At 39.9% G+C, this 16,300-nt stretch overlaps 1 protein-coding gene across 1 annotated transcript; it reads right to left on the bottom strand.

The window, feature by feature from the left end:
• Positions 1–14,065: 14,065 nt before the first annotated feature.
• LOC148098249 (uncharacterized) lies at positions 14,066–15,879 on the bottom strand. The gene is made up of 5 exons (XM_087830118.1): positions 15,810–15,879; positions 15,332–15,631; positions 15,157–15,247; positions 14,258–14,324; positions 14,066–14,167 (listed from the first exon to the last, which is right to left on the bottom strand). The coding sequence occupies exons 1-5, from the start codon at positions 15,877–15,879 to the stop codon at positions 14,066–14,068; spliced, it is 630 nt and encodes a 209-aa protein (XP_087686244.1).
• Positions 15,880–16,300: the final 421 nt, after the last annotated feature.

The raw sequence follows: 16,300 nt of genomic DNA, 5'->3' as shown, positions 1-16,300 counted from the left end.
CCCATGTCTCCAGCATCCACTCCCCCTCATCACTCCCAACAAGAGGCCAGTCCAAGGTTCTCATCATTCCAGGGCACGCTGTATTATAGAGCGTGCTTTTGGAATGATGAAGACAAGGTTCCGGGCCATCTTCCTCCAAGCACCACACCTTTGTGCCACATGTAAATCAGTAGGATACATAGCCATTGCTTCACTAATAATCATCATGATATAATGGGGACTGTATGTTCATGTATTAAGACGCTATTTACAACACAAAACATCTGTTTCTGGTCATAACAATATCTGCCTCAGTGTTGAGGATGTTGTGGCCCCCGAGGATGACGTGCAAGACGAGGGGGAGGCTGGTTTGGAGGCAGGCAGTGGTGCTCTCTGGCGGTATCGGCTATCTGCTGAGGTGTCTGCCCTGAAGGAGGTATCCCTGGACCACGATTATTGTTAGCAGGCAGGTATGCTGTTTGTAGTGCATTGTTAGAGTGCTAGAATATTACGTGTGACATCTGTATTAAAAGGATTGTGTGCAGCACTTTGTCCTTGCATCTTTCTTCAAACATTTCAGTGACATGGCAGCTGTCGGTTACACCAGCCCTGCAAACCCAAGTGATGAGATGATGCGGTGGACAGTGGAAATGAGCACCCCTGAATAACTCCTGGCCACCAAGCTGGAAGACGCTCCACTCAGTAGCTGGAAACGCAAACCACGGGTCTCACTTGTGGCACCTCATTCCTTTCTGTGGTCCTGGTCCAGCAGATTGAGCAGTACTGCCTGAGACTTCCTGCTCAGCCATATAACAGGCCTAGTTAACAGTGCCTGTGCATACTGGGACATTCAGGTTGATCCTGGACTTCAGTGATGAGTCCTAGTGAATGATTGTCATGTTGTGTTTTTTGTGTCATTTGTGTTGCACTGATGGTATTCCCTCAGTTCACACACTGTCCTAATGCAGTATAACAAAAGATTTTTATTCACAGGACTTTGTACATTCTCTTCATTTTTCACATTGTTTGTTCAACAATTCAAATAAAAAGTGTGACTTGTATTAACAGAACTTAAATTGTTTAGTCCACATTTTACATATCCTGCACAAACATAAATATGAAAACTATAAGTGTTTGTACAATGGATCTTATTCACACTACCTTACTCATTTTTTTTTTCCCTCAACCTTCTCCAGTAGACATATGAGCCTGTCCATTTGCTTGGCACGTCTTTCTTCAATCTCCCTCTGTAGCCTCATGTCCTCTTTGATCAATTCCAGGACTTCATCCTCCCTGTCCCTCTTTTCTGGTCTTGCCTCCAGCTGGGCCTCATCCTCCTGCTGTTCCACATCCTGCCCTTGGGTGCCGACTGCTGTACTGGAGTGTCCTACTGGATGGAGGGAATTAGGACTGGAGGCCTGGTAGACGGCCTCTGCCCTAACACCTCATCCATTGGGACAAACCAGGGCCAAGTGGCAGCAGTGGTCTTCCCACTCACCCCCTCACCTGATGCAGGATACTTGCAATCCTACAGGCAGAGGGAATCAAAGTGGCAGTTCACCACAACAGCAACAATACAGGTTTACATGACTAGGTTCAAATAATTCATATTCCAATGGTACTGTACATACTTTGTATTTTTTCCCATCTGCAACGGGGTGATTTGGCGTGCCAGGCCCATCTACTCCAGGATTGCCCTGATAGACGGAATATGATAGGACGTGTCAATGATGTTAATCTCTGAACAGGATCCACAGCAAAATGTGCCAACTTCGAACTACAAGAGAGGACAGGCACTCTCCATTATGCCCAAGAGATTTATGCATGCATACTGTTGCTATACCTCCAACCCCCAGCGGCTGAGTTCTTGGCACCAGTGAACAGGTGTTCGTTTTCACCCCGGAGTTTGATGAGCTCAGCCGTCTGCTACTTACTCCCTGGAATATTGGAGGACATTCTCTACCATCTTATACTACTGTTTCATCAGCAGGACTGTGTATTTACAGTCACCTACATGTGACGACTGTGGATGAATTCACCGTGACATGTAGAATTATACTGCCATTATCTTTTGCATGTTGACATTCGTGTTGGTACTTCCAAAGTAACATACATTTATGGATGTGAGTGCCCTCTGTCTCTGTTTCTGCCGCCTCTGTACCTGCTGCCATCATTACAAACTGAATTGGCCGGGCTGCGCTATGCATTCTGGGATATGCTGGGCCACGAAGGATACACAGACCCATCCTTAAAATTCAGGGAAATGAAGGACGCATTTGAGGGCCGCATTTCGAGCAGCCTTTGAATTGGGACAGCCGTCATCACGTCACTGTGACGTAATCGGCCTTAAAATGCAGCCCTGAATTGGGATACAGCCAATATTCCAGCAACGAGTCGCTCAGAGCCCCTGCCTTAAGAAGAGCACGAGAGCAATTGCAAATCACCGGTGATTAGCTGCAGGTGTGTATGCCAAGGGCAGGAGCCCCATCTGAGCTCCGCCCAGGCAGACAGGTAAGAGAGAGAGAGAGAGAGAGAGAACAAATACTTGTAGCAACACTGGGAGGCACAGGGACCATGAAAAATAATGTATCTTCATATGAAAAGGTGGGGAGTAATAAAGGAGCAGCTTTATTGCTGGTTAAAAACCTCTTACTCAATAAACTTACCAAAAACCAAACAAACCACTGGACAGAGGAACTAAGGACTAGTGACGGGCAGATGAAGCTTCATGAAGCACTGAAGCTTTTCTTCCAATTGGTTCATCCCAGCGCAAAGCTTCTTGAAGCTTCATTTGCTCTAGTAGAACACCCACTGGACGTAAAAATATTAGTTGGCATGAATTTGAAGAGTGTGGCCTTTTGCACACAGCCTGTAAATGTCAACAACAAAAGGGAGTGTGTAAAACATCTATATTGTAGTGGTGGCAGTATACTTTGTATATTTATGCTGGCAGTATGGAAAATGATCATTTGGAAATGCTTAAAATGGAAATGATCATTTACTGTGAGGTGAGGTTGGGGTGTGGACAGTGGTTGTGCTTTTGTAACGTTGAGGTATGGACAGCTACACACTGAGGCCTCAGTCCTGCTTGTTCACATTTTATTCTGTAAAAACTAAATTTTTTACTGCTTTTATGACCTTTTAGTGGGGAGAACATAGCTAGAACTGAATGATTTAACAAATCTTTTAAATCCTTTGTCCTCCACAATGCTAAATGGCTGGGAGTCCTCAATCACCATGCTAACCAGGTCTTCATCTATTTGAGATTGTTCTCCTGAGGAAAGACAACAAAAACAAAGGAAAAATATAAATATCATACGTAACTTATTACAGCTGTATAATATTGTTATATCATTTAGTAACATTACGGCATGCTATATTATCATGGCATTTGATGGTTCACCTGGTCTTGCTCCACAATCGGTGTTCCCCTTATTCGCATGCAAAGCTCTGTAGTGCCTAAGCATGGATGAGGTGTTGTTGTTATATCCCAGCTCCCTGGCACATAGCAAACACTTCACCTTGTACAAAAGTAAAGCTGCTTAACATAAATTATATTGCACCATCACTATTATGAAAATACATCTTCTGTAGAAATTTACATACCTTGTTGGGAGGAATAAAATGAAAATGTTCCCACACAGGGGAGGACATCCTCCTCTTCTTAGCTGGCTCCATTCTCTCCTGATATTCTCTCCTCACTCTCCTAAACCTCCAAACTGTCTCCAAACTCTCACTAACCGCAACTCTCCATCAAACACCTACATTTTGAATGAAGTCTGAGTGGTTTGTATCGCTGTCATAGCTCGCGGCAAAGTTCGAACCACGTCATGAACCAGTCACGTGGTACAGCCGGGCAGCGAGGCTTCGGACGTCATCATTTTCAGCTCCTCCCATAAATGAAGCAAGCCTCGATACGCGCATCGCGGAAATGCCCCCTCCATTACTCGACACAAGCTTCGAAGCCTCGATACAGAACATCACATCACTACTAAGGACTGAAGCACAGGAATAGAAATACTAAACCAGACCAGGAGACAAAGCACACAGCAGGTTGAGGGTACGATGCAACAGAAAGCACAGGAAAACACAGGGCTTATATACACAGGGGAGTAATCAGGGAATGGGCAACAGGAGGGAGACACAGCTGGGAGAAATTAGACTAACGAGACAGGGGAGAAGCAAAACTGAACACACTGACAACAGACAGGGGCTATCAAAATAAAACAGGAAACCATCACACTAGGATGCAGACTCGACAGAGAGGCAGACAGAATATAACACATGAAGCTCAAACTATGCAAAACATGAGACACAAAACCCTAAACCAGAATCACTGAAAATAGATTAATAATAATAATAACAATAATAATCAACAAAGCACCACGGAAACAAAACGATCCAACATTCAAAAAAAGCCAATACACAAGAACTAAAAATACTGGGTCGAAACTAATCAGAACCATGACACAAACACTACAAACAAAAGCAGAGGAAGATACAATATGTTCTATTTCACCTGCAACCAGTCAGTAACAATATTTTTATGTCATGGAAATAACATCCCTGTCAGATATTACCTGTAGATGTAGAAATTGTCACCAGAGATTGCTGTTCAGATCTTTTTATTCCAAACTGTAGAGCGATTCATCCAGTGTGTGTTTTCTTTTGTACACTTTGTTTCCTGTTCAGTTTTTCTCAGAACTGTTTTCTTGTCAGCTGACAGCTTGAACTGAGCCTCTCAACGTAATGACCACAAAACATCCTCTAAAAAACAGAATGTATTTGGCGCGCTCACAGCAATGCAGAAAAACACAGAGCTAACTTAAACAGGTATTCCAATTATCACGAACCTCCAATTCTGAACATCCGAAGTATTCACCTTAGATACACAAAGGGTTAAGGCCCTTTTTTAAATCACACTTGTTCCAGTTAGTGCTAACCAACATATCAATATAGTTACATATCGTGTCATAACATATAATCAACTGTCACCATCTGCTGGCTTTTTAAAAGCATTACATGTGGTTCCACTATGTGTTCTACATTTATGCATTTAACTTTGTTAAAAAAAAAAAACAACTTGCTAATCAAATCTTGTTTGGCATTATGCATGTTAATATGCATGTTGGTTAAACTCATTTTAAACTATACTTTTCTAAAAAAAAAAACACAGGCAACACTGCTATCGCTGCTATCCTCAGATCTTACTTTGGTTCAAGAGATTATTGTTTTATTTTTTTATTAATATGGTGCAAGTCAACATCAACAAGTCTCTTCTGGACACAGCTCTGTACTTATATATGCCAATCTCTAGAGATTGTTTTTCCTGCACCAGTCCTCTTAGTGTTCCACCTTCTTCCTGTAGCCAGTCTCATCATTGTTTGTGATGCAACCAACAACAGCTGTGTTGTCCGCAAACTTTACAATATGACAGCCTGGATGGATGGGTGAGCAGTCATATGTAAGCAGCGTGAACAGGAGGGGAGCCCTGAGGGGAGCCAGTGCTGAGGACTATGAAAGATGAGGAGACATTGTGGATCCTCATAGACATACATATTCATATACATATTTCATCAACAACAATTAGGCTTTGTTTCTATTCAATAAACCAGCTAAGAAACTAAAAACGAATTTTCACTGATATTCTCCACTGAAAAAATTAAAAGGTTTAAAATCATTTTTCTTAATTCTGAAAACAACCACCTGTTGTTCTCTCAAAGCTCCAAGTGGATTCTGTTCGGTTCATCCATTATTGCCATAACATGATTTTTATTCACTTCACCAGATAGGTTGTATTTTGGTAGCATTTGTGTATGTGCATGTCATTCTGTCTGTAATCACGATAACTTAAAATGCGTTGAATTAATTTGATAAAACCTGTATTAGTGTAAAGTTGGGTCATGTTAAAAACGCCATTAAATTTTCTCTTACATCCAGCAAGGCCATCAAGTCCACTTAATGTTTTGTTTTTCACAAAGAGACAAAAAGCCCTATAACTTTGATGATTTCTTGTGGTATGCATTGTGAACATATAGAAAGCACCTCTTTCCTGGAAACACTGATCTAAAGGTGAAAGTGATAAAAATGTTTGAGGTTTTTTAAACCATGTTCATTGTTGCCATTGTCTGTACTGAAAAAAATACTGACATATCATCAAAGATATATGGGGATTGTAAATATAGTGTATTATTTTATTTTCACTTTGTTATGTACCTTTCAGTAACCGTTATAGCCGTTTAAATACATTAATATACAATGTTCCTGAATACGTTTTCACTGCACTGAAAACGTTTTAAAAATGCTCCTTCTGTCTCTGAAACAGCATGTTCATGTCCTTTCTCTAGTCCTTGAATCCAGCATTTCTTTGCAACAGTAGCCCTGCTGTCCTCTTTCTGATGGGGTTCCCCTGCAGTTTCAGCTTTCAAGTTGAAAAACGTCCATGTCTCTGTGTAACTGGAAGACCGATCAGCTCAGTTGTGACCATAGATTAAATTCAGCCTCTCCATATACTGACCGCTCTGTTTGTCGTTTTTACAGTGAGCAGTGCCACCCTGTGGTTGAGAGAACGCTGCCTATGAAGACCAAAAAGGTGCAAATAAGAATTGGTGGTGAAACTAGGAAAGAAAATAAGGCAGAGACATGTGAGAGTGTTAAATAAGACAAAGATCTCCTGACCTGGTCTCCTGAATTAGGTGGAAACTGATCCTGGACTGGATCCTGATTCAATGTCCTCATCATCATTTTTCTGCAGAGTAAAAGCAGTGACCAATAATGATACCCCACATCTTAGTTATATCCACCTGTTTCGGGTCCATTATCACATGAGAGTTGGATGGTAAATTGTAACAAACTCTAAATCTTATAGTGACCACAGGAAATGCAAAATGTCTATCACTGTGAGAAAACCCAGACAATGAAAGCAGTCACTTTTTGTAGCTATATATTTTTAACATGTTAGATAATGAACTGAATTATATATTGAATTGTTTATATATAAAAACATAATTTGGAAACAACACGAACTGAAAATTCATACCAATAGAAAACATGAAAACTGTCCTTGGAAGCCTTCCTTTTTTGTATTGTTACACTTTGTAATACAGCTCACTTTGATATATATAAGTACAATACTGTAACTGTATACTGTTACACTCTTGTGCTTGCTAATGCGCTGTAACTTACCACAAGTTAAACATAAAAATACCAGGCCATACCTGGTAAATGTTTGTGTTCAGTTACACCTATGATCCAGTTATCTTTGAGTTATGAATTCAGCATTGCAATTTTGTTGTCCTTCTTATTGCTCGACCCTGTGTTGTTTCCTGTGTTGTTGTTGGATTGGTTACCTGTGGTTACCTGTTGGATTGGTTACCTGTGTACCACACCATGATTACAGTGTGTGTGTGTATATATATATCAGCCCGTTCTCACTCCCGAGGCGTAACATGCCGACGTTTTGTCACGTCCCGCGGCGTTCCTGAGGAACGCGAAAGGAGACCTTCGGCGTTCTTATGGTACGTGGGGGCTTATGGCCGAAATCCAGTGCAATGACGCTCCCGCGGTAATAGACGTTCCAGCCCTGTATTCCAGCCCTAAACCTAACCATAACCATGATTTTAATTATGTTAAATAGCGTGTTTCTAAGCGATTTGAAGAAAAAGAGCGAACATGTGTAGATTGAGTCCATACCGTTCTCATATTTCCGAGGTCGCCATTTAGGAACGTGGTGGGTAGCCGAAAACGTAATATGTTGACGATTTGTCACCTAGCCTAAAATGTGACACTTTGGGAGTGAGAACGTGTTGATATATATATATATATATATATATATATATATATATATATATATATATATAAGAGCAACATTCATGATGCATGCATCATGAAGTTATAAAAGTTGTACTCACATGTAGAGGAAGACAGCTAGTGTGATACCACACAGAAGGAATCCAATTGCAGGTGGGAGTAATTTGAATAGGTGCGATTCTGCTCAATGGAATAACGAAAAAGAGATCTGTTGTTGGTCCAGGAGATGTGTGTTGCATTTGTCTTGGATATGTTGCAAGTCAGCGTCACTGAGTCTCCTCTGGACACCATCATAGCTCTGTTTTCGTCTTGAACCATTACTGAAGTTTAGAGGGAAAAAAATATCTTAATATAAAATGTGGATAGCTCTAACAGTGTATGAAGTTTAATGGAGACAATCAGTCAATATAAATATATATCGGTATCTAATCTAGAAAAAAATAATCTTAAACACAAATGTAGTCTTTACCTGCAGAGACATGCCACATCACTAATAGCTCGATGAAGAGCAGTGCTGCTTGGTTTAGCTTGAACATCATGATTATCAGACAGAGAGAGAAACAGACCTGAACTTCCTGTCAGCTTTATTTGTGTCTGAGGAGGAGCCACAAAAAGGAAGTGGCAAGTTGCTTTATTTCTGAATTCTGAACTAATGTATGTGAATGTGTAAATAATAATTAAATAATATAACATGTCAATGTTAGACAATGACTTTTTATTAATAAATTAGAAGGTTGATTCAAAGTTTAAAGGTTGATTTAAAAATATATAATCTCACCACTAGGTGTCAGTAGATTGCCGTTTGCGTTTCGTTCGCGACCGACACATCACTAGTCCATTGCACTAGAAAGTACACTAAAAGCAAAGGAAGCTATTTCACTTACCTGTTATGTTCAGTGTGTGTGTGTGTGTGTGTGTGTGTGTGTGTGTGTGTGTGTGTGTGTGTGTGTGTGTGTGTGTATACACTGGAATTGACGTGTTACTACTTTTAGGAAGAGAAATCTATTTAATTGTTCTTATACGAATAGCCAACTAGTAACAATATTGTTTAAATGACCAAGATAATATTGCTTTCAGATATTACCTGCAAATGTAGAAATTGTCAGCAAAGAGCACTGTTGAGATCTATTTTAGTCCGAACTGTAAAACGATTGATCCAATGTGTCTTTTCTCTGGTACACTTTGTTTTCTGTTCAGCTTTTTACAGAATTGTTTTCTTGTTTTCTTCACAGCTTTAACTGAGCCTCTCAAAGTGATGACCACAAACCCTTTTTTTCCCACTTTGTTTTTAAAACACTTCCTGCCACAATGGGCTCTAAATGGGTTCTATAGAAAAATGGGCCAACACAAAACATAAATGGCTGATTCATCCTTTGAAAAATAGCATTTATTTAGGGTGCTCACAGTAATGCAGAAAAAATAAACTATTGTTTATCTTTTATTTAAGCGCAAGGTTTTCTGCTTTACCACTACACTGCACTACAGCATACGTTGTATTTGTTAGCACTTTTAAAAAAATGTATGTATACAATATTCTTTTTCACACTTTATTTCAAAGTCCTGCTAGTTTCCCATATTTACAGTTCAGCTCACAGAGCTAAATTAAATAAGTATACCAAAACAGGAGATGGAGGTATTTGAGAGTTTACTTTTAACACTGTCACAAAAATATTTTCTAGATATATTATACATAAAATGCTTCTAAGTTTGTTTGAACTCAGTCATCACATTTTCTGTGATGTTATCAGCCAATATTCTCTAAATGTAAATCCCAAGTATTCATCTTATTTTATTCAACCTTTATTTAACCAGGAAGATCCCACTGAGATTAAAAACCTCTCACACCGTGCACATCTACTGCGGGTGTGGTGCCTGTTATCGGTCCCGGAGTTAGCAACATCCCCCAAAAACCCAAAGAGGAGAGTCCTGGCCCCTAGCCATGCCAGTGTAGCAGAAATGATGACGGATGATGATGGCAGCAGCAGCCGTTCTTCTCTGAGTGAGTAGCTTAATGTTGTTCGTGTGTAATTTACATTGAGTAGGCTAACCACGTTATTACATTAATGCATGTAAGGTGAACTAGCAAACACCATCATAGCTACATGCGGCTGTCTTCTTGTTTGATGGCAGATACTCCCTTCACCCTGGCCAAAAAGGCTAAAATGACCAAAGAAAAAGTGGAAAACAGTTAACCATGAGAGGTTTTTGGACAAAGTTTGTTTTTTTCCATTGTTTAAGCACTGCTTCCAGCCAAGAGTGATATCATATATGCCCTATAGCTGCAGAAAAGGTTAACATTGTTATCTTTTTTTTTTTTTAAAAAAAAACAGCTGAACATAAGAGGTTTTTGGACCAATTTTGTGTTTTCCATTCTTTAAGCACCGGTTTGAGCACCGTTTAAGCACCGGCACCGTTTCAAAAGTACCAGTTTGGCACCGGTATCGGATAAAACCTAAACGATCCCTAGTAGAGAGGCAACTTTGAACTGCAACACTATATCACCACCTCTGAAAATGACACCTAACACTGTGGTGTGCTTTATATTGTAAAGTTGGACTGATTGGTTCACTGCAGTAAAGACTGTGTACTTCACACAGTTGGGAAATTTCAGAAAGTTAGATTTTTGAAAGCAAAACGCAAGGACCCAAGGTTTCCCAAAGTTAGATATCATATCAATCACCTCTACCTTACTACTGACATATCTTCTTTTCAGTGTCTTCCTTGGCTGATTCATTCTTCTAAAAATACAAATTTCCAAAATTTGCAGACTTGCACAGAGATGGTAAAACTCTGATGACTGATAATGAAGACAAAGACAACAGATGACGAGGACAGGGAGGAACAGGGGTTTAAATGCACCAAGGAGACAATCAGAGAGAGCTCGGGACAACTGGAGACATTTAAGGATACAGGGACTGACAGAGACACTCTGGAAATGGAATGAAGGTGAGTGTTATTAACCCTCTGGGGTCCACAGACACGCTGCACCTCCAAATCACATGACTGATTTAAGCATAGCAACAAGGTGCAGCCACGATGAGTCTCTATTTCAGCCTGTGTTGAAAATTCAGACTGTAAAGTGTACACCGGTTTTTACAATTTAATTACACCACATTTACTCAGGGCCTTCTGAAGATAACCACTGGGATAACCACATCTACTCAGGGCCTTCTGAAGGCCCTGAGTAGATGTGGTTATCCCAGCTGGACTTTTGTCAAAGCTGGGAAGGCACCTAAAGAAAGCTCCAGCCAATCCAGGAGAGAAGGACAACCGCTGCCCATGCGAAAACCTGTAGTGATCTTGTATGTGTCAGGAGTATCGGAGCAGTTGAGACGCATTTTTTCTTAACACCGGGTCTCTGTGGCTTTTAAACCCAAAACACGCTGCGCCAAAAATTGGTTCACCCCAAGGATTGAGTCCCCCGACACAGAGTAACATTTTGTACGCTGTTAAGTGCCAGGAGGATTTCCAGGATTTATACATCGGGGAAACCAAACAACCTCTGGTGAAGCGGATGGCACAACACAGAAGAGCTACCTCATCAGGCCAGGACTCTGCAGTCTATTTACACCTACAGGCCAGTGGACACTCTTTCAATGATGAGGATGTACACATCTTGGACAGGGAGGAATGCTGGTTTGAGCGCAGAGTCAAGGAGGCCATTTACATGAAAAGGGAAAGACCATCTCTGAATCGAGGAGGGGGCCTAAGGGTACATCTTTCACTATCTTACAATGCTGTGATTGCAGCCATTCCCCAACTCTCTGTGAATGGTACTCATGGCCATTGGTCAGTGGTCTTTGATCAATGGTCATGAGAATTTGCATAATTATGATTAAGGAACTGACCTCCCAGCCCATTGCTCCTTCAGTGGGCTGGTTTCAGTCATTATGCAAATGCACTGTTTACAAGATTGGGGAAACCTGCAGTCAGCTGAGACTGAAGAAGTCACTTGGATGAGTGACAAAACGTTTCTCCCACAAGACGCTACGTCCAGATGAACAGAATCAACTTTTGGAGAATATAATATGTCAGTCTTAAAAAGTCACTTTAAAATTGGGAGGTTGATTTAAGGTACAGTGTGTATCTGTAATCTCACCATTAGATGTCAGGAGATTGCAGATTGCAGTCAAATTAATTCTGTGTTCTTACTCCTCTCATTTCAAGTGCAACTGGAGGGGTAGTGTGAATGCTGTAGCACAAATACTCAACCACTGTTCATCTGTAGTGATTCTAGCAGAAGGAAATATTTAAAATCCAAGAGATTATTGTTTTATCTGTTTTTTTATTGGATATGCTGCAAGTCAACATCACCAAGTCTCTTCTTGACAATGACACAAGTCTGTAATCGTCTATGAAAATATCTAAGATCTAAAGAAAAAAATAAATATAAAAATACAAAATGTCAAAACAGAATAACTAAACTCCAAAAATATACATTAACATAAAAAACTTTTGTTCATTTGCTATTTATTACTGAATATTTAAAGAAACCTTACTAAGCAAACATGTACTACATCCACATTAATGAACTATATAAAATACAAATAATTATACTCAAGATTATTACAAGTATATTAAAAAGCAAAAGTCTGCACTTTGCACTTTATTTTTTCTGCAGTGAAACTTCTTTAAAAAATGCTTAAAAACAACAAAGCAAACAAAATTAATAAATAAAATTACAACACTGTTGTACAACACTCAGAGAGTTCCCCTGCCTTGGTGGAGTTCTGAATTTCCTGAGGGCTTATTGTAGGAAAATGGTTTAGGGAGCTTGAAGTCCTGTATAAATAAATATGCTTGACACCCTAAAGACATCTACTATGCCCATTCCCTGCTCACATTTTAATACTTGGACTACTGAAACCGGATTCACAGTTTCGAATACTGACACTGCGCTTTGGTGCAGACCTGCAGTTTATTTAGTTTAGTTCTCTTCATCTTCCTTTGATGCAAACTTTCTCCTAACCTGGTGCTCCTTGTGAACACACAGATTGGATGGGAGTGGTTGGAACTGTTCTATTCGTGGCCAGAGATGTGTTTCTGAGTTGAAGAGGATATTGTAGCCCTGTTATCCTCCTGCTTCCCTGAAAAACATCCAAGTCTTTGTGTAACTTGAAGGCTTTTCAGTTCAGAAGTGACCACAGATTAAATCCAGCCTCTCAATATACTGACTGCTCTGCTTGGTATTTTTACAGTGAGCACCTCCTCGTGGTAGAGAGAGCACTGCCTATGAAGACAAAAGGCTAAAATAAAATTTGGTGCTGACTCTGAGATAGAAAATAATGTAGAAACATTTGAGAGTATTAAAGATGATGACAATCTTGTGACCTGTTCTCTTGACTGAGGGAGAAACTGATCCTGATTCAGTGTCCTTATCATAATTTTTCTGCAGAGTAAAGCAATAATGACACTGACACTCACTAGTCTCCTTCATTCAGCTTAGTGCACAATCCCAAGATATGGTGAAACCCTCCATGCATGGTATGGATGGACTTGTAGCTGTCCTTGATGTCTGCATTGTTGCCTTCTGCTAGTGCAGTTCGCTCAGTTCTGCTTTCCCTCTCTTTGTTACCATCTCACTACACTTCTACAGTCCGCATGACATCACAGTGTCATTGCTGTATATCCTAGTGATATGGATCAGTGAGTCTATGTCTCGTTCTCTCTTGGCATACAGCTTGATGTCATCCATGTAGGTGTGGTGGCTGATGATTGCTTGATTGTGTAGTTGATATCCCTAGCCAGTCTTGTTGATGATCTGGCTAAGGGGATTCAGACCTGTGTAGAACAGTACATCTCCAGTGGGGACAGTGCATCTCCTTGGTAAATCCCACACTTGACCACGCACTTGGCTTCAAGTTGGCCTCAAGCATTGTTCACCACATCCCCATTGAATTCCCGATGAAGGCTCTTAGGGTCCTGTTGGTCTTGTATTTCTAGGCATTCCAGGATCTATGTGTGAGTCATAGGCTTTCTTATAGTGAATCAATAGGTTGACAGTACATATGTTGGTGAACCTGGTCTTATAGTCTTAGATAAAAAAAAAAAAACTTCTGTCAAACTAAGTGCTCTCAAAGTTGTTAAAGCAAAGATCCTTGAGATATAAAAGCTCCTTGGATGGTGATGGATGGTTGGAACTGCTGTGTTCACAGGCAGAGTCCTATTGTCTGAGCTGAAGAGGCTGTTGTAGCTCGGCTGTCCCTCGGATGGCGTTCCCTTGCAGTTTCTGCTCTGACACTGTTCATGTCTGTCAGTAACTGGAAGGTTTTTCAGTTCAGAAGTGATCATAGATTGAATTCAGTCTCTCCATATACTGACTCCTCTGCCTGTTGTTTTTACAATCAGTGCTGCCACCCTGTGGCTGAGGGAGAGATGTCTATGAAGACAAAGTAAAAATAAAAATCAGTCTGGACTGTGCTAAGGCAGAGACATGTGACAGTGTTAAAGATGGCAACAATCTTCTGACCTCTTCTCCTGACTGAGGAGGAATCTGATCCTGGACGGCATCCTGATTTAGTTTCACCACATTTTTTCTGCAAATTAAAAGAAGTGACTGATAATGAAATCTTAGTACTCTCCAGGTGATTCAGACATAAGACAGGATAGTCTTGATGCATGCTCAATCATCCAGGTCAGTAAATCCCAAAAGTTGATTCTGCTCATCTGGATGTAGCATTTTCAGTGGGAGAAACATTTTGTCACTCATCCAAGTGACTTCTAGCTGAGTGCAGGTTTGTCCAGCCTTATAAACAGTACATTTGTGCAGTTTATGGCATTCGGCATTTGTGCATTCTCAACATATTTTGAGAAAAAAATCTATTTATTTTCCTTCAGTTATGTGAGTGATACTCCCTGAGTCCACATGTCAAATTGTCCTTGAGCAAAGGACTGAACCTAATTTGCCGTGTATGTATCGATCAGCTGTCAGTATATTACTGTAGATTTTCAATCATTGTTTTGCATTTTATCTTATTTTTTCTGTTCCTCTTTTATTATGTAGTCATCACTGGCTCTCAACTTTATTATTTCACTTCCTGTATGTGATTTTCTACCATAATGTGCTCTATACCTGCCTCTGTCTTTCGACTCCTCTGTATATATAAAATACTATAATATTATAGTTATCCTTGTCCTCTCTCAGATGGACTTTAGTGGTGAGTTGTGTACCAAACCTTGATTTAAAAAAACAGATAAAGATTCCATTATTGTCGCTATACTTCAGTATTATACAGTGAAATCAGGCCACAGCTTACATTTCAGCAAATTAGCACACATAGATTAATTCATGCATTCACTCATCTGTTAATTCTATAAAAATTCCAAATTCATCCATTTATTGTGAAGTTATGTGAAGCTTTTACTCACCTATAGAGGAAGACAGCTACTGTGATGCAACAAACAAGGAATCCAATTGCAGGTGGGAGCATGTATAGAAAATATTGTGATGCAATGGATTCTGTATAAATCAGCAGAGAATTAATTTAAATGGCTTGTTTGACCTTTACTAGAAGTGATTATTCCTGTTTGTTGTTCTACCTACCTTTGGGGTTCTCAGACACAGTTAAATTCCATGTAATGCTGTTTATGCCACTTCTGTCTGTTATGCTACATGTATAAAGTCCTCCATCTTCAGGCTGAGCACTAAAAATAATTAGCTTTGTAGGAAACTCATGGTTTATTTTCAGTCTATGAAAATTTGAATGTGTGCGATTCAGCACAATGGAATATTGAAAAACAGATCTTTTGTTAGTCCAGGTGATAAGTGTTGCATTTTTCTCAGATATGTTGCAAGTCAGTGTCACTGAGTCTCCTGTGGACACCAACATAGGTCTGTGGTCGTCTTTAAGCAACATGTAAGATTGAAAGAAATAATAAATATATATCAGTAGAAAATCTGGATAGTTCTGTGGTTTCCTCCAAAAATGTCTAAAGCTTAACGGAGATATTCATTCAATATAAAATTATATCTGCATTTAATCTAGAAAAAAAAGATTCTTAAACACAAATGTGCTCTTTACCTGCAAAGACATGCCACATCACTAACAGCTGAATGAAGAGCAGTGCTGCTTGGTTTAGCTTGAACATCATGATCAACAGAGAGAGGAAGAAACAGACCTGAACTTTACTGCCAGCTTTATGTGTATCTGAGGAGGAGCCACAAAAAAGAAGTGGTTAGCCGCTCTACTGCTGAGCTACGAAACTAATGTATGTAAATCTGTCACCATTTGTTCAAACAATAAGTTGGATGGATGTCATGCATGCAATGATTGAATTTAACTACAAATGTCGCAGTTCAAACACGGTTATTGAAGAAACTGAACACAATTATATTGCCAATAATTTCTTCTTGTAATTTAGTCACTCATGACATAAATATAAGATGCACTGGAATGAAGGAAAATTTATCAGCTGAATCTTTGCCCCCAAGAGTTAAAGTAGCTCTCTCAGAAAAGGGGCTCCAATCCTATTTTCAGCTCTTTGGGGAATTAAACTAAACTAGATGTAATAA

The sequence above is a fragment of the Neolamprologus brichardi genome, chromosome 16, assembly GCF_056152115.1.
Source record: "Neolamprologus brichardi isolate AB-2024 chromosome 16, ASM5615211v1, whole genome shotgun sequence".
NCBI lineage: Eukaryota > Metazoa > Chordata > Actinopteri > Cichliformes > Cichlidae > Neolamprologus > Neolamprologus brichardi.
The sequence above is the reverse complement of the archived record's forward strand: the minus strand, read 5'-3'. Positions and strand labels throughout refer to the sequence as shown.